Below are 18,667 nucleotides of genomic sequence, written 5' to 3'. Positions count from 1 at the left end.
TAAACTGAGACTTTGAACCCAGTGCAGGGGACCCTGCAACAAGATGGAACTATGACCAGCTCCAAGTGAGAGGCAGACCAGAAAAAAAAAGGAGCACGAACCAATCAGCAAGCAGACTGAGCATCAGCCTCCCCACAATAAACTACAGCTGCCCCTCTGCACGTTCTGTGAGTGCCTGGTGTCTAAGCAACTTATTAGGACTCCAGGCGGAAACTCCCCCCACCCACCGCAAGCAGGGCGTCCTGGTCTCCATGAAGCCGGGGAGTGGGGACAGAAGTACGCAAGCGCCCCGGTCGCCTGGTAACCGGACGTTGCTGGAGACATGGGCCACGACAGCGCAGTCTACAACGGCACTGCTTGTGACAGCAGGATTTTACTGCCCTGAGTGTGTGCTGAGAAACTAACAACAGATTCTGAAAACTGTTCTTACTCTTAACTTGGCCAAGGTACTCTTGGGTCAAAGCAACTCCCTGTTCAGCTGGATCATTCACAAAAATTGTTAAAAGGCCTGTTTAACATCTGTACATTCATTCCACAGCCAGATCTTCATCTAAAAAATCAAATAGCAAACTGAACCTCTTAAAAATACGTACAGATCAGTGGCGTAACTACAGAGGGTTCAGGGGGTAGAGCTGCTATGGGACCCGAGCTGCTTCCAGGGCCCACAGCTCCCCCTGCACCCAGGCATCGGCTGCCTTTAAGTCCCGCTGCGCATTCCTTCACCGCCATCCACTGTGAGCGCTTCTGCCGCAGCCAATAGCACCCCCCTCCCCGGCAGACTGCAGGTTACCCGGAGGATGTAGAGGGGGGCTGCAGGGGCCATTCCTGGCCAGCTCCCAATTCCTACTGTCGGTGCCGCAATTCGTGGACATTTAGGGGGCAAGGCCTAATTCCGTGAAGTGCCCGCCCCCATCAGAGACCTCTGCTGTGTTCAGGAGGGACAGGTAATGTATCTCCTGCTTGTCCCCCCACCCCTCCTCTCTCTCCCTGATACTCTCTCCCTTGCTTCTCTCTCTCTCTTTCTTACACACTCCCACTCTCTCTCTCTGAGACTGTCTCTCCCTGATACTGTCCCTCTCTTTCTCCCTGACACTGTTGCTCTCTCCCTGACAGTCTCTCTCTCTCTCTCTCTCTCTCTCTCTGACACTATCTCTCCCTCTCTCTCCCTGGTACTGTCACCCTTCTCCCTCCAATACTGCTGCCCCCCCACCCCCTCTACCTCTGGGCGGGACTAAGATGTTAAGCTGCACTGAGCTGAATTGTGCTGCGATAATAGCCCTCTTACTGCTCCAAACTGGGTGACAGCCCCGTGCACAGAAGAGGCATTACATGCTGGCCGTTCTGACATGGCGCCTCTCATTACATTGTGGTGAGTGACCTGGGGACAGAGATGTGTTATGGATCCGTTCCTGGGCACACAATGGGAAGGGTGGGTTGCAGCCTGGGCGGATAAATGCGTCTTTGTCCGGCCGCAGCTCCATGATGTCCCGTTATTTGCTCACTTGCTGCCGGCTGCAGCCAGCGTCGGTAGCAGAGTGTGTGTGTGGCTCTGGTGTTGCTGTGCGGCCGGGAAAGGAGGAGGCCGTGGAGGGAGGAGTAGATGGTGGAAGAGGTGGGAGGAATGTTTGCTCCCAGGTGTCCTTACTTCCTGGGGAGGGGAAAGGGGGGAGGTGGCTGCGCTGCTCTGGTGGAGAAGGAGGCAGATGGTGGGGGCTTCGGAGCGGTAAGAGGGCTATTAGTGCAGCGCAATGCAGCTCAGCGCAGCGTAACTTCTTAGTACATCCCGCCCTCTGAAACTGCCTCTCTCTCTCTCTCCTTGACACTTTCTCTATCTCTCTCTGACACTGTGGGGGGGGGATTTAAATGTTTGAAAAGTTGGTTGGGTGTCTATCAGATAGGAAAATACAGACACCAAACTGACTTTTGAAACATTTCAATTCCCCCGTGTCTCTCTATCTCCCTGACACTATTACTCTACCTCCCTCTCTAACACTGACTTTCTCTCCCTGACACTGTCTCTCTCTCTCTCTCTCTCTCTCTCTCTCTCTCTCTCTCTCTCTCTCTCTCTCTCTCTCTCTCTCCTTGACACACTCACTCTCTTTTGCTTACCTCTCTTTCTTTCTCCCTCCCTCCCTGACACTCTTGCTCGCTCTCCACCCTCTCTCTATTCCTCCTCCCCATTCTCTCTCTATCTCTCTGACACCCTCTCTCTACACTCCTGTCACTCTTTTTCTCATTCCCTCTTTTTCCATGAAACTCTCTCCCTGTCCTCCCCTCTCTCCCTCTCTTTCTCGCTCTTTTCTCTTTCTCTCTCCCCCAGCACCGTGTGTGTGTGTGTGTGTGTGTGTGTGTGTCTTTCTCTCTCACTCCCCTCACTCTCTCTCTCTCCTGCTCCCATAAGGGGCATTTTAGTGACAATTGGGGGGCCCTTTCAAGATTATGCTATAGGGTCGCCAAAGTTCTAGTTAGACCCCTGGTACAGATTCTGGATAAAGAAAGTCACTCATACTCGTGGACACCACGTGAGGTACATCTTTAGGCGTAAGAATTTTCACTCTCATCCAATCAACTCTCTTGTTGACATCACCATAGGCATGCAGGAGTTTCATGAAATTAAATCATTAAATTAAAACCATGCTCTGTCATACACAGTTGTTACAAACAAAAAGAAGTCTTGTCAAATCTTGTCAAAACTAGACGAGTGCTTTGAATTGCTCCGTTGGGTATCATCTAGTGGCTGCCGGCGCAATAAAGAATTGAAAGAATAAAGAATTTCAGGGCCATTTGTTATACAGGTAATACAGGAGAGCTTACCTTTCAGTCTCAATATGGCTCGCTGTCCCCATACACTACAATTTTAGAGCACGACTGCAGGAACCTTCGTCATCTTCAGATGGTGTTTGTTCCCGCACCATGCTCCTTCCTTATGGAAAGGAGTCCTATTGGCGAAGAGGGACCAGTACAGATCCCCCCGCTACCTCTGCCGGAAGTCCAGTAATACTAATGTGGCGGGGAAAGGACTTGCTGATCTCCCCACCGGAGCAATGTTGAAATGCTCTGGTGCTCGCAGCCAGTAAAATACTTGAGTTACCATAATGAATTGGCCACATAATACCGAAACTTCAATTAATAGCTTTTAATTTTCCTGCTTTTCAAACATTCTAGATAAAAGCTAAAAATGACATATATGATGTACACTAGACTCAGAACGCTCTGAAATACATATACATTTTGAAATGTACTTTTAGTAACACAGAGGATAATACTTGCATAACAAGTAGCAGAGATCAGTTATGGTATCCTAACAGTTGTCAAACATTACTTACTTTCAGTCTGGACTATTCCCTTGTTCTGTAATAATTATGTTACTTTCCTGTACAATGTGGAACTGATACAGAGCTATAAGTAAATTAAGCAAATGTTGAGGAAAGACATGGACAGAAAAAATTGCCTATATTTATATTAGTGTTCATTCTAGGATTTTTTTAGGGCAGGGTGCTGATCATTGAGAGCACATTTTTATTTTGAAGGGCACATTTTTGATGTGACACTTTGCGCACAAAGCATAGCGCAAATGTTTATAGTTTTTGTACATACATTTTCCCCTTAGTATATCATATACCCATACATACATATAGGACACCAATGGAACACCCAACATCAAGCATCATACTGTATATGTCCAGTCTTCTTGAAAGATTGGCTGTAGCATATACATAAGTAGATAATTTATAAATGACTCCTCCAATGCTGAAGTGGTTATAATCCGTATGTGTTATAAAACAGAAAAGTTAACTAGAGGGTTAAAATATATAGGTTAAAAAAAGTCTGTTCTACTAGGGAATACTGTAAGCAGTACATGCTCACTGCTTACCCTGTTCTTTCCCTCTTTATCAGAGTGCTGTGTTTTGCAGGCAGCCACAGCAGTGATGTCATTTACAGTCCCTCATCTGCCATCCAGTTGGCTAAGGATAGAAATTGTGCTCCAGTTTTAGAGAGATAACATTGTAATATGCACTCTGACTGTTGCATTCTGTATACAAGGGGGTGATTTATGGTTCAGCAGGATGCACTGAAAAAGGGCAGGGTGCTTTTTCACATTTCAAAAATGGGCAGGGTGCAGCACCCTGCTGAAACAGCCTAGAAGGAACACTGTATATGGAGTATTGTACACATCCTGATGTACCAGTCCCATATGTGCACCTGGTTTTCTACTAGTCATTATAATTAGCATGCACATGCACCTGCCCTAGTGCTCTATACTCTGGGGGTAATTCAGATCTGATCGTAGATTTGCTAAATTTAGCGCATCTACGATCATTTACTCTGACATGCGGGGGGACGCCCAGCACAGAGCTAGTCCGCCCCGCATGTCAGGCCCTACCCCCGCACAGGTACAAAAGCATTGCACGGCGACAATGCTTTTGTACCTGGTGAGTAGCTCCCTGCCAGTGCAGCTCCTGTGCGCTGACAGGCCGCTACTCGCCACGTCCCGGGTCGCATCGGCTGCGTTTGATGTCACGCATCCCCAACGTCCCACCCCCCAACAGTCCAGACACACCTCCGTTGTCCGGGCCGCATCCTGCCAATGGCGTTCTAATGCCGTTGGCACGCCCACTCCCGCCCCGCAACCGCCTCTGCCTGTCAATCAGGCAGAGGCAATCGCACCAGTGAGATGCTGTTAGCATCTCTCTGGGCTCACGGGTGCACTCCACAAAGTGATTCAGACTGCGATCGCTGCTGCTGCAGCAGCAGCAGCAGCGATGCAGTCTGAATTACTCCCTATGTACAAAGGGTATACACCTTCAAACTAGTGTACTGTCGCTTACATCTAGCTCTGCATAGTCCACAGTTGTGTGAATATGCTCACTCTGAACTTTGCCCATGTGATAGTGCACAAAATTTGTATGTCCGTGCATTGTCCATTCTTGCATGTATCCATTTTCCAAGTATGCACAGTGCAAATTCACGTAAGATACATTATTCAAATGAGCCTACGTTCAACTCTGCATTAGCTCCTGTGTATGAGTTATTTACAATGTGTATGAAGAGGTGCAGAATATACATCTGATCATGCTGTAAGTGTCATGTCCTTATTTCGGCATAAAGAGGTGTTGCTTATACCTTTTTTAGGTGTATTGATAATTACATACAAATATTTGAATCTACTTAAAATAAAAAAAGGAGTTTGAGCTTATGATAATGGCATGCATATAAGTAAGTCAATTCTACTACAAAAGACATGGAGGGGGAGCTGTACCAAACCTAAAGGGGATGAGTGGAGACAGGGCCGAACTGGTCATCTGGCCGGTCCAGTCACACAGAGAGAGGGCTGTTTCACACTACCCAGTGTTCACCGAATGGCAAAAAGTCGTTTTTGCCATCCGGCAGGGTCTTTCACACACTACGGCTTTGAGCCGTGTTTAATGCTGTGCGCATGCGCAGCAGCAGCGGTGGCGGCTCAAAAAAAGCTCTGTGTGTGAAAGCTCCCATTCACACGGTTCTCTGCCTACAAAGACGGCAAGGCCCAGGCATGGCAGCTGGAACTTTCAGTGGATATTTCCGGCTGCAACCCAGCAGCCGGGCCGGGGCCGTGCTGTGTGAAAGGAGCAGTGTGTTTTCATATATCACTGAAAACACTGCAAGGCAAAAAGTCGATCAGCTTTTTGGCGGCCGGTGAAAATCGGCTAGTGTGAAACAGCCCAGACGGGATGGCCGCGCACAGCGCAGCTTCCGGCTCTCTGGCGTTCCTTCCCCACTGCTCGAAGTGTCTTTCTAAGATAGATGGGGGCATGCCGCGATTACACGCCCCCCTGACTTGCAGCACGCCCCCCATGAGCAGTGTCTGCCCCTCTTTTAACTGGAGTGTTCCCCCTTCATGGTCGTGCACGCACCTTCGGCGTGCACATTCACAACAACGCCAGGGCCGAAAAACATTTCTATTCCATCCCTCAGTGGATACTTTGCTCAGCATCCAAACAGATTCCAGCTATCATTTATCTATCACACTCTTAAATGATAGCTAGAATCTGATTGGTTGCTATGGGCAACATATGCATTTGTCCTAGTTAGGTTTCATACATCTTCCCCCTAGCTATGTAATATTAACTAACAATATCTATGTACAGGAAGGATTAATCAAAATGTGCTGTCAATACACTCTTTACACTACAGTACTGTATATCAGAAAGGTCCCATATGTAAGGCTGAAAACACAATATACAGTATGGTTGTATGGAGATGCAGCCTAAGTAAACAGACAGATAGACAAGCGAGCGGACAGATAGACAGCCAGAGATATATTGGGTGATATTCAAATTATATATCACGCCCAATCTCCTTTCTAAAGTGATCCCCGTTATTGCGCATATCACGCCCAAAGTAATCAGGTTTAGCTGCGTAAAGGATTGGGCGCCCTCGCTACCTCGGGGGTAGTGAGCCGAAATTATGATACCACATCCGTCAGCAGAAACAGAACACGTGTGGAAGGGGGTGAAAAGAATTGAATACCACCCATTGTCTGAATTTGAACACACAGACATTAGGGCTTGTATATTAAATAACAAATGCACAAACAATACGACAATTTAAGTGCACAATGCACACTCAGTAGCAAAACACTTACTGTGATGGGCACTTACCATCTCTTGGTTGGAAATAGTTGCCAGGATGCCCCATTTGCTTTTATGAGTTAATATTCGAGCATATGTGGCCAGCTTGTGCTGAAGGGCATCTGCAGGAGAAGGTGGGCTCTCGGTCACTGTACTGCTTTCCCTTTTGTATGAGAACATCCTTGATGGTGAAGAAATCTGTTTATTCGTGTCAGGCTCTGGCCTGGTCTTTGTTTCTCTGCCCTCTTTGTAAGCTGAACCTGGGTAGCTCTGCTTCCACATGCTAATTGTATCTTCTAGCAGTGCTGGCAAAGCATCCTCAGTGGAGGAGCTGTCCAATTCTTCTTCTACTTCATTTGTAACTGACCATGACACCGAGTTTAAAATCACATAACCTTGAGCATATGACAGCATAGTGCATCCAAACATCCATAATAGGCAGGATGCATGAGCAGTTGTTTTGCAACTGAAGCAAGACACAGACATTTTGAGACTGGCAAGTGATGCTGGTGGAATGTACATTTGCCTTTCTACAGTAGGCTACAAGGCTGTGAGTGCCATCTGCTGGACAAACTGAAGTTTAGATGGATTTTTTGATACAACACTGTCTCAAAAAATGAGGAAAGATTTGCAGAAGCAACCCAAAACAAAGACTGGGTACCCATAACATGTAATGCTCGCAGTAAAAGCTGACATTTCTTACTTATACTAAAGGTATTTTGGCTGCATGCATACTGAGCTGTAGCACTAAGATAGAATGTACATTTTTCCTATAGGGTAATATAAAGTTTTTAATAAAGCTATCTATTTACAATATGTCTGTGTGTCCTATTTTTAGGTCAGTTGAAGCTACTGTACATTCATATTCCAGTGAAAGTGCCTTAGGGCATCACCCCACTATTGGATGTAAATCGGGCCTTAAGTAACAGTCTTAGGGCCTAATTCAAAGTTGAATGCAAAACCAAATTTTCCTCTACTGGGCAAAACCATGTGCACTGCACGTGGGGCAGATATTACGTGCAGATAGAGTTAGATTTGGGTGAGTTATATTGTTTCTGTGCAGGGTAATTATTGGCTGCTTTATTTTTACACTGCAATTTAGATTTCAGTTTGAATCACTGGCGTTTCTATAATGGGTGCAGTGTGTGCAGTGCACACGGGCCCCTGAGTCCAGGGGGTGCTCCCACCGCACACGCTGCACCCATTTTGTGAATACTCACCCCTCCGGAGTCCCGCGGCGACGTCCACGGCGGTGTTAAAACTCAGTGAAAATGGCCCAGCGCCCATTTTCACGGAGTTCTGCGCATGCGCAGTAGAGAAATCTCAGGGAAAATGGCCACCATGCCATTTTACCGGGGATCTGCGCATGCGCAGTAGAGTCTGAGCGCTCTAGTGCTCAGACTCTCCCCGCTGCCGGTAGAGAGGAGGGGGCCTGAACGGAGGAGGCTGCACCCGGGCCTCCTCCTCTCTTAAAACACCGGTGGTTTGAATACACCCCACCCAAATCTAACTCTCTCTGCACATATTATATCTGCCCCACCTACACTACACATGGTTTTGCCCTTTAGTGGAAAATGTTGTTTTGCAATTAACCTTGAATTACGCCCTTAGTCAGTGTTTCTACTACGCTGATCATGTCTGCATGTGTGAGAAGGCATTGACATTGAATAGGAGCAGAATTTGGAAGGCATGCTGGTCCTTGTAGTGCTAATGGGAGATCTTAGGGGTGGCTCCCAGGTAATCTAGCCCACAATCTCAATGCAATTTTGTATGAGTCATTATCATGAGGCCTTACTGTAGACAAATAACATGGCCCTATGTGGGCACTGCTATCATGTAGTGTTAGGACTGCTGACATCAGAGAAGCCTTGACGCGGCTCAGCAGCTTTTCCATGTATTTGCAAATTTATGTAACAAATATCTCTGACATTCTTTTACCAGATAGGTTCAAGTATTGTTACAGGTAATAGTCAGTGTGCTAGGGAGATACCTGATATAGTTATCTCCAGAATGATTGAGCTGTTACCACTGTTTGTTTGCATGTTAAGAAAAGTCCACTTTAAGTGTAGCCTATCAGGGTGGAAAACTGCAGTCATTACATTAACATTCAAGTCATTAATTTATCTCTTATATTGTAGCTTTTTTGTCCAGGGCAGCAGTGACTTTCAGTCAGGGTACCTCAGTGAGGTAGAGCCTCACCTATCATACTTCAGTATACTCCAGAGTTTTGACTATAAAAATGATTAAAATAATAAAAAAAAAATAGTTATAACTTATAATATAATGTTTGTATTAGTCTACTATTTTTTTTTATAGTCAAAGCTCAGCAAATTTGAAGCACTCCACTGGAAATACAGGGACTGTCAGGTAGAGACCAGTATAGTGGGTTTAAAAAAAAAATCATTTTTAGTGCTCTCTGCCAAACCTCTTAACTTCTTGTGGCTAGTCCAGTGGTTTCCAAACTTTTTTGAATCTCGGCACCCTAAAATATCAGAATTTTTTTCACGGCACCCCTAGGCCAAAAATGTCTTATTGAGAAATTTAGAAAGAAATATTACATTAAGTAGATCGCGTTTATAGGTCATCCTTAGGGTCAGTTGTGTGGTGAGGGACAAGATTTGCTTCTGTTTGGCCACATATTTTATGACTGGCAGCCACCAGCACTGGTTTTGCCTATTATATTGACCATGAATAAGTTCAATTGGTCCTGGACCACCAACCCAGGGCACCGTTGCAAGTGGTCCGAGTCACCCCAGGGAGCCACGGCACACAGTTTGGGAACCTCTGGACTAGTCTTATTTTTTACCTACAACTTTCTGCAATAAACTGTTTTCATGTTATTAGTTGGTTAGAAGAAAAAAAATGAGTTTATATATGTGTGTGTGTATATATATATATAGAGAGAGAGATAGTGTGAGTGTGTGTGTGTGTGCACTTGTTTATATATCCTAATGGGGACAAGGGCCGGACAGCACACCAACACTGGCGGGACCTCCGACATGGTGGGGACCTAAAATGAGGTCCCCACGAGTCTGACCCTGGGAGGTGATAGGGGAGTCATGTCTCAACTACCCAGCATACAATTCGCACAAGTCCCCGAGAATCACGTTTACCAGACTGGAATGGGTGTCGGTGTGTGCAATGCAGAGTGTGTTTAAAGCAAACAGTTCCCCAGCAGCGCTGGGGAGCATTTCCCGAATAATCTCCGGTGCTGCGGTGCCACCGGGGGGGGGGGGGGGGGCAGGGTGGCCTGCTTGCTCCGCGCCGGCGGGGGACTTGGACCGGGTGCCCTCCCTCCCTCGCTCGCCAGCCAAGTCCCGGCCGGGGACTTGGCCGGAGGCACCCCGTCCGCCCGGCGCGTCAGCGCCTCCGAGCGCGGCGGAGCGCGGAAGGGGGGGTCCTTCCCTGGTCCACCCGGGGGCTGACGTGGACTCCCTGGCCGGGCTTAATAGTCGGGGGCAGGTCCACCGGGAGGGGAGGAGGGTCCGGACGATCCCCTTCCTCCGCTGGACTTAATCTTCGGTCTGTCCGGGGCGCGTGGACTCGACGGGAGGGGTAGGCCCTACCTCTCCCTCCCTAGCGAGCCAAGTCCCGGCCGGGGACTTGGCCGGAGGCGCCCCGTTCGAACGGAGAGCCAGCGCGAGTGCAGCAGACCGCGGCGGCTTGCTTCCATGGTCCGCCCCGGGCTGCCCGGGCGGGGAGAGTGGGACCAATATTTATTCCCAACTCGGCACTTACTGTATAATTTTTTTTCACTGTTTCTTTATTTTTCTGCAAAGTGCTGCAGTTACAGCATGCGGCCAGCGGGTGGCGCAGACTCCCTCTCCAGCGAGCCAAGTCCCGGCCGGGGACTTGGCCGGAGGCGCCCCGTTCGAACGGAGAGCCAGCGCGAGTGCAGCGGACCGCGGCGGCTTGCTTCCCTGGTCCGCTCCGGGGCCGGCGTGGACACCCTTCCCCGGGCTGCCCGGGCGGGGAGAGTGGGACCAATATTTATTCCTAACTCGGCACTTACTGTATAATTTTTTTTCACTGTTTCTTTATTTTTCTGCGAAGTGCTGCAGTTACAACATGCGGCCAGCGGGTGGCGCAGACTCCCTCTCCAGCGAGTCAAGTCCCGGCCGCGGACTTGGCCGGAGGCGCCCTGTTCGAACGGAGAGCCAGCGCGAGAGCAGCGGACCGCGGCGGCTTGCTTCCCTGGTCCGTGGGGAGAGTGGGACCAATATTTATTCCCAAATCGGCACTTACTGTATAATTTTTTTTCACTGTTTAATTTTTTTGCGAAGTGCTGCAGTTACACCATGCGGCCAGCGGGTGGCGCCGCTGCGGGGATCCGGGCACGGGCCCCCGTGTCCCGCTTCCTTTCGCCCCGGGGGATTTTTTCCCCCCAAGAGAACATGTGAAATCTCCCCGCAGTGGCATCGGGCGGCCAGCGGGGGGCGCCGCTGCGGGGATACGGGCCCGGGCTCCGACATACGAGGTCCTGGGCCCTCTGTCCGTCTTGCGTCCACCTGGGGTATTTATTTCCCCCCCCCCCGAAACAACATGTGAAATCTCACCGCAGTGGCATCAGGCGGCCAGCGGGGGGCGCCGCAGCAGCGGCCCGGGACAGGCCGAGCGCCTCCCCACTGTCCGCCCGGCTGTGGGGGCCGGGGGCGCGTCGCGCTCCACCGTTTCTCCCTTCCCCCCCAGCAGCGCGGTTAGAGCCGGCTCCGGCCACCGGGGGGCGCCGGCGGGGGGGCGCTGGGACCCCCCCGCCACCCGGTGCCTCCCCCCACATGCGCCGGTCCTCTCCTCGGGCGACCCCAGGTCCGGGAACGCGGCCGCCTCCCGTGCGGAAGTTTTGCGGATGAGTGCAGACCGGAGCGCCCGCGGCCAGCCGGCGATTCCAGGGGTTCGGAGAGGAGAGGAGGAATCCTGGGTCAAGTGCGCCCTCGGTCACTCGTGTCGCTACCCGCCACAGCACACCTCCGGCGGAACTCTAGGAGCAAGTGGAGGGCAGGGACCGAGAAGCCTGGTTCCCTGGAGCTTTTGCGAAAGGACCCGTGACAGAAGATGCGCAGAGCTCAGAGATCAGCATGGGCAGGGCCTTCTTGCATCCGATTCTACCCAGACAGGGCTCCAGGAACCGGGGTCCAACAAGCCAAATTCTTTGGAGCTCCTGCGAAAGGGCTCGTGACAGGAGAGCTGCGGAGCTCGGAGAACAGCAGGGGCAGGGCCATCTCCCCTATGAGGCCGATAAAGGGTCCGCGACGGGCGTCCGTTGGAGCCCGCCGTACGGCCCTGGTCCATCTCCTTCTCCCCCGGCGGCAGCACCCCCCAGCGGTCCAAATCGGGTACTGCAATTTGTGAAAGTCTCGCCGATGAGTGCGGACTGGTGTTCCTCAGGCTGGGAGGCACTTCCAAGACCTCTGTGAAAAATTGTAGAGCACACCGCGAAAGCGTTGCGCGCGCCTCCTGTCCCACTACATCCGAGAGAACTCATCAGCGAGATTTACAGGTGGTGGATGGATTACGGTATGGAAACAGTGAACCGAATGAAAATTACTCTTTTCTTTCTGCAACCCGATCGATGTGGCACCCTGCGCCCCGGCGGGGAGAGACGATCGCTCGGCCGGAACCCAGGGGTCTCGGCTGGCTTCAGGCGAACCGACCCTCCCTCTGCCCACGGTGCACCCGGAACCCCTCCGCTGTTGAGGGTGTCCGGTCCCCTGGTGTCCGCCCGAGCGCTCTGGGACGGAGCCGGGCGGGCTTGCACCCGACTCCATGCGGCATGGTCTGCTCCGTTTGTCAGCACCCGCAGGTGCCTGATGCTGCCAGGGGTGCCGGGTAAGTGTCCCCCATGCTTGCCCCCGGACCCCGGCGGACCACATGATTTCCCAGGAACCGAACGAGTGTCGCATCGAGATCCGAGGACACGGCTCGCCCCGACGGCCGCTCCTCGCAGCCCCAGGAGAGGGCCCTGCGTGCTGCCCCCGCTCCGGGCGAGGCGGCCGCACGGAAGGGTTCACCCGCCGGGTACCCCCTGCCGTGGACGGGAGGGCCAGACGGGGCGGAGGTCAGAGCGAGAGAGATTGCGGGAGAGGAGTCGAGTCTCGCAGCAGGGCGAGAGAGAAGCGCAGACTCGGATCGAGGCTGGCAGGAGACCGTCCAGGAGACAGGGAGAGCGGGAGGCGCTTTTCGGAGGGAGCCGGCGGACGCCCGGGCGCCAGGCGGCGGCATCCTGGAAGGGCGACGGAGCCCCGCGAGATGGAACCTCTTTACACCCTTTCACCCCCCCGGGACAAGATGAAACCCATCAGGCGTAGATCGGGATGAGGTGGGGCTGGGGGCAGCTGCTGCCGTCCCAGCGAAAAAAACCACCCCCTAGGACGGCTTGCACCGGTTTCCTAGCGAACAGGTTGTTGGGTGAGGCAAAAACAGGCGAAATCGAGTGCGGTGACGTCCCCCTCCCCGGGGTGTCCGCCCGACGGCGCGGGGCGGCCGGGCCCTGCCGTCCACTCTGACTCCGAGCTTCCCAATCGGCCCGACCGGGACGGCCGTCCTCCTCCCGTCCCCCTTTTCCGAGCGCCCCCTCGGCTCGAGACCCGGCCCTAGCGCCCCGGTCCTCCCCGCCACGCGCCGGCGGACGTAGCCCGGTCCGGCGGACCCACCGCTTTCGGCCGATACCGAGAGGTACCTGGTTGATCCTGCCAGTAGCATATGCTTGTCTCAAAGATTAAGCCATGCACGTGTAAATACACACGGTCGGTACAGTGAAACTGCGAATGGCTCATTAAATCAGTTATGGTTCCTTTGATCGCTCGACCCCGTTACTTGGATAACTGTGGTAATTCTAGAGCTAATACATGCCGACGAGCGCTGACCCCCAGGGATGCGTGCATTTATCAGTCCAAGACCAATCCGGGGGTTCCCGGCGGGTCGGCCCCGGCCTCCCGCCGCCCCCGGCCTCTCTGGCGACTCTAGATAACCTCGGGCCGATCGCACGTCCCCGTGACGGCGACGACGCATTCGGATGTCTGCCCTATCAACTTTCGATGGTACTTTCTGCGCCTACCATGGTGACCACGGGTAACGGGGAATCAGGGTTCGATTCCGGAGAGGGAGCCTGAGAAACGGCTACCACATCCAAGGAAGGCAGCAGGTGCGCAAATTACCCACTCCCGACTCGGGGAGGTAGTGACGAAAAATAACAATACAGGACTCTTTCGAGGCCCTGTAATTGGAATGAGTACACTTTAAATCCTTTAACGAGGACCCATTGGAGGGCAAGTCTGGAGCCAGCAACCGCGGTGTAAGGAGTGAAGTTGCTGAGCTCCAGAGAACCATGTGTAGGCCGAAGCCAGGACCTTTCCTGGGGGATCTTCCCCAGAATCATGGAGCCTCCTGGGGCTGTTTCCCAGGAGAGTCCCCTGCCTGCAGGGCCCTGGTCCTCCCTCTGATCTATCTGGGGGCCATAGCAGGCAGGGTGGGAGTATGGAGGTGACGGATACGAGCTGGAGAGCCTCGGGGGGTGGTCCAAGCGGGGTACCCCCCAAAAAAGAGGCGAAGCCGCATGGTGTGGGCCCATCCCAAGTGGCGAGTTTTGTGAATGAAGAAAGTTCGGGTGAAAGTGCCTCTGGCCAAGGGGGTGAAATTGGCCTGTTTCTGCCTAGCGGACGCAAGTTAATAACGCCAAGCAGGCTGAACCCCAGTGTGGTTCTGGTCCCCTGCGCAGCCAGGGGGTCCAAAAGACCAGAAAAACTGCAGGGCCCGGCGGCTGCTGTGGGTCCGCAGCCATGTGGGGAAATGGTGATGCATGGCGTGAGTAGTTTGAATCAGGACTGTGCTAAAAGTGATCTGCCTATGGAACATGTGGAACTACAGATTCCAGCAGCTAATATGGGTCTGCAGCCCTGTGTGAAAATGGAAGTGCATGGTGTTGTTATGCACACCAGTGCCAGCAGGAATGTACTGGTGTCTGAACGGAGAGGGATGCAAAACAAATTAACTCACAGACAGACTGGGGAATATGACATTACATACACAGAAGGTGATAGGGTAACAAAATAAACACAAAGTGAACAGAGAAGCCCAAAGGCTAAGAAACTGGGTGTCTCTCTAGTATTAGGAATGCTCAGATGGAAAGAAGCGAGATGTTGTGATTTAATACGTGGAGAACCCGAAATGCTGTTGCTAAGGGCAACAGCAAAACCCTAAAGGGTTACCAACGGGTGTGGCAGTAAACTCCTTGGTCAGAGATGGAATAATAGACACAAGGAGAGTCTCCACAATCCTAGTCCTCACTTGCAGTGCACTGGTTCAGTTTACTGCCACTAAACTGACACCTGAACACCTTGCACAGTGAGAAAGGATTTTGGCAGGCAAGTCTGAGAATACAGCCGCAAACTTGCTAGGTTCACAGAGTAGCAAAAGAACCCCAGCAGGTTAAACGACTGACTCCAGTCTTACTGCTAGGTCTGGATTGGCAGAGTGTAATACCAAACCCCAAGGCCTATTTGCAGTAAGCATCAAACAAATACAAAGTTTACACACTACTAGCTAGCTTTCAGGAACTGACTAACCAACAAAGATTCAGCAGCACCTGCCTAACCTGAGAAGAGGGTTTATATAGCAGGTGCTGTCCACGCCCCACTCAGACCTCACAGACTGTGAGCACAAAAACCAGCACCGGATCCCCTGCCGTGCACAGAGCCTGTAACCACTGCACAGCAAAAGACCCGAACCGGAGTATCAGCTACGCTCAGGTTACTCCGCTAGCACTTGTCTCCCGGTTGCCATGACGACGTGGCAGCACAGAGCAGGAGACCCTAACAGTACCCCCCTCTGACGAGGGGTCAAAGAACCCCTACCACCGGGTTTATCGGGGAACTGCGAGAAGAAAGAGCGTAACAGTCTGGGGGCATGAAGATCACAACTGCGCACCCGCGACCGCTCCTCCGGGCCATACCCCTTCCAGTGCACCAAAAATGACAGCCGACCCCGAACCATCTTGGAGTCAAGAATCCTTTCAACAACAAACTCCCTCTGGCCACGTATCAGAAGAGGGGAAGGTCTTCCACTGGAAGAAGGATTACTAATCGCCCGTTTTAAAAGGGAACAATGAAATGTTTTATTGATACCCAAAGAACGGGGTAGATCTAACTGAAATGCCACCGGATTGATAACCCTAGTGATCTTATAAGGACCGATGAACCGGGGGCCTAACTTATGAGATGGCTGTCTCAACTTCAAATTCTTGGTAGACAACCAGACGAAGTCTCCTAATTTGAAGCTGCAGGGTCTTTTCCGCTTATCAAAAACCCTTTTGGTCACTAATGACACAGACACAAGGGCTTTCTTCACTTTCCTCCAAATACCTCTAAGGACCGAAACCACAGAGGAACCACCAGGCGTGGAGTCCAGGGGGTCAAAAGAATTGGCCTTAGGATGATGCCCATACACACAAAGGAAGGGAGAGATCCCTGTAGCAGAGTGAGCCGCGTTGTTATAGGCAAACTCCGCCATGGACAGATGAGCAACCCAGTCAGTCTGACACTTGGAGACATAACACCTGAGGAACTGCTCCAAGGACTGGTTCACCCTTTCAGTCTGCCCATTAGACTGCGGATGGTAGCCTGATGACAAGCTGACAGAAATCTGGAGATCGGAACAAAATGCCCTCCAGAATTTGGCCACAAACTGGGATCCGCGGTCAGAGACCACATCAAGTGGCAACCCGTGGAGGCGCACAACATGCAGCATAATTAATTCAGACAGGCGTCTGGCCGATGGCAGCCCAACCAATGGAACGAAGTGCGCCATCTTCGAAAACCTGTCAACGACAACCCAGATGGCTGTCATCCCCGAGGATTTGGGCAAGTCCACCACAAAATCCATTGAAATGTAGGTCCATGGCTTAGATGGAATAGAGAGTGGATGTAATGGGCCAACAGGAACCCCTCTAGGAGTCTTATTTCGGGCACAGATGTCACATGCCCGAACCCACTGATCCACATCCCTAGCCACCGAGGGCCACCACACCGCCCTAGATAGCAACTCCCGAGTTCTGGCAATACCCGGGTGACTTGCCGACTTCTTGGCATGGAATTCCAGGAACACTCGCTGTCTTAACCTAGGAGGCACAAACAAAAGACCTACCGGAAGGTATGGAGGAGCCTGCTCCTGTGCTCTAAGGACTAATGACAAGAGGTCCTGGGTAATGCCCACTTTAATACATGATGGGGACACAATGGGCAATGGCTCCTCGGTGGTCTCCTGGATTGGAGCAAAACTCCGCGAGAGCGCATCAGCCTTGATGTTTTTTGACCCAGGGCGATATGTTATCAAAAAATTAAAGCGAGCAAAAAACAAAGCCCATCGTGCCTGCCTGGCATTGAGGCGCTTCGCTGACTCTAAATATGCCAAATTCTTATGGTCGGTGAGAATTGAGACCACAAACTTAGCCCCCTCAAGCCAGTGTCTCCACTCCTCGAGTGCATCCTTAATAGCCAACAATTCCCGGTTACCCACGTCATAATTCATCTCGGCAGGCGAAAATTTACGGGAAAAGTAAGCACAGGGATGAAGGCGATTATCAGACACCCCCATCTGAGAGAGCACTGCCCCAATACCCATCTCAGAGGCATCCACCTCCACCACAAAAGGACGCTCTGGATCTGGGTGTCGCAGCACCTTGGCCGAGACAAATGCCCTTTTGAGACGGGCAAAAGCCGCTTTGGCCTCACAAGACCAGTGAGCGACATCCGCCCCTTTCTTAGTGAGTGCCACCAAGGGCGCCACTATAGACGAAAATCCAGCGATAAATCGTCTATAAAAATTCGCAAAGCCCAGAAAACGCTGAAGCGCCTTCAAACTAGTGGGCTGCACCCAATCCAGGACTGCCTGTACCTTGGAACCCTCCATTTGGAAACCTTCTGGGGAGATAATATATCCTAGAAATGCGATTTGCTGAACTTCAAATTCGCACTTCTCCAGCTTCGCCCCAAGCCAGTGGTCTCTGAGTTTCTGGAGGACTAAGCGTACATGCTTCCGATGTTCCTCCAGGGAATGGGAGAAGATTAGGATGTCATCTAAGTATACAACTAAGAATCTATCCAAATATTCCCTGAGCACATCGTTCATGAAGTCCTGGAAGACTGCCGGGGCATTACAGAGCCCAAAAGGCATCACCAAATATTCATAATGCCCTGAGTGGGTATTAAAGGCAGTCTTCCATTCATCCCCCTCTCTTATTCGGATTAGATTGTACGCACCGCGTAGGTCAATCTTAGAAAAAATGGTGGCAGTACGAAGCTGGTCAAACAAGACCGAAATGAGAGGCAGTGGGTATGAGTTTTTAATCGTGATACGGTTCAATTCCCTGAAGTCGATGCAGGGTCGCAACGAACCGTCCTTTTTACCCACGAAGAAGAACCCCGACCCAACTGGAGACTGAAGGTCTGATAAATCCCTTAGCCAAGTTCTCCTGAATGTACTCTGCCATAGCCTGAGTCTCAGGACGTGACAGGGAGTACAACCTGCTCTTGGGAAGCTTAGCATTCGGCAACAAATTAATGGCACAGTCATAGGGGCGATGGGGAGGTAGTACCTCTGCAACTCTTTTGGAGAACACGTCCGCAAAATCTGCATAACATCCTGGCAATCCTGGCAAACTTAGCTGCGAAAGCCTGACTGGAAGGCTCAAGCAACTCCTGAAACAATCAGTACCTCAACTAAGAATCTTCCCAGATACCCAGTCAAATTGAGGATTGTGGGCCCTTAACCAGGGTAACCCCAACACCAATGGGGCAAAAGTACAGACAGTCACATAAAAGGACAATTTTTCAGAGTGTGTGGCTCCAATAAACAAAGAAATCTGGCTAGTGCAAGAGGTAATTTTACCCTGGGATAATGGTTCCCCGTTTAACCCACAAATCACAATTTCCGATGCCAAGGGTACTAAGGGAACAGAGTGTTTCAGGGCGAATTGGCGGTCCATAACAACCCCGTCGGCCCCACTGTCCACAAAGGCCTCAACTGGCCTTCGCCCTTGCTTAAGGAGCGAAATCTGAGCCTCG

The 18,667-nt window shown here is 51.4% G+C and overlaps 1 protein-coding gene across 1 annotated transcript in view; it reads right to left on the bottom strand.

Moving 5' to 3' along the window:
- Positions 1-7,118, bottom strand: part of CREG2 (cellular repressor of E1A stimulated genes 2) — a 59,588-nt gene extending 52,470 nt beyond the window's left edge. Inside the window, exon 1 of the mRNA XM_063953444.1 lies at positions 6,642-7,118. Within this exon, the coding sequence (XP_063809514.1) occupies positions 6,642-7,097 (456 nt within the window). The 5' untranslated portion in view covers positions 7,098-7,118. The remainder of the gene's footprint in view (positions 1-6,641) is intronic.
- Between the last annotated feature and the right edge of the window lie 11,549 nt (positions 7,119-18,667).

The sequence above is a fragment of the Pseudophryne corroboree genome, chromosome 2 (genome assembly GCF_028390025.1).
Source record: "Pseudophryne corroboree isolate aPseCor3 chromosome 2, aPseCor3.hap2, whole genome shotgun sequence".
Taxonomy (NCBI): domain Eukaryota; kingdom Metazoa; phylum Chordata; class Amphibia; order Anura; family Myobatrachidae; genus Pseudophryne; species Pseudophryne corroboree.
Note: the sequence above shows the minus strand (reverse complement) of the source record. Positions and strands in the feature narration are given on the sequence as shown.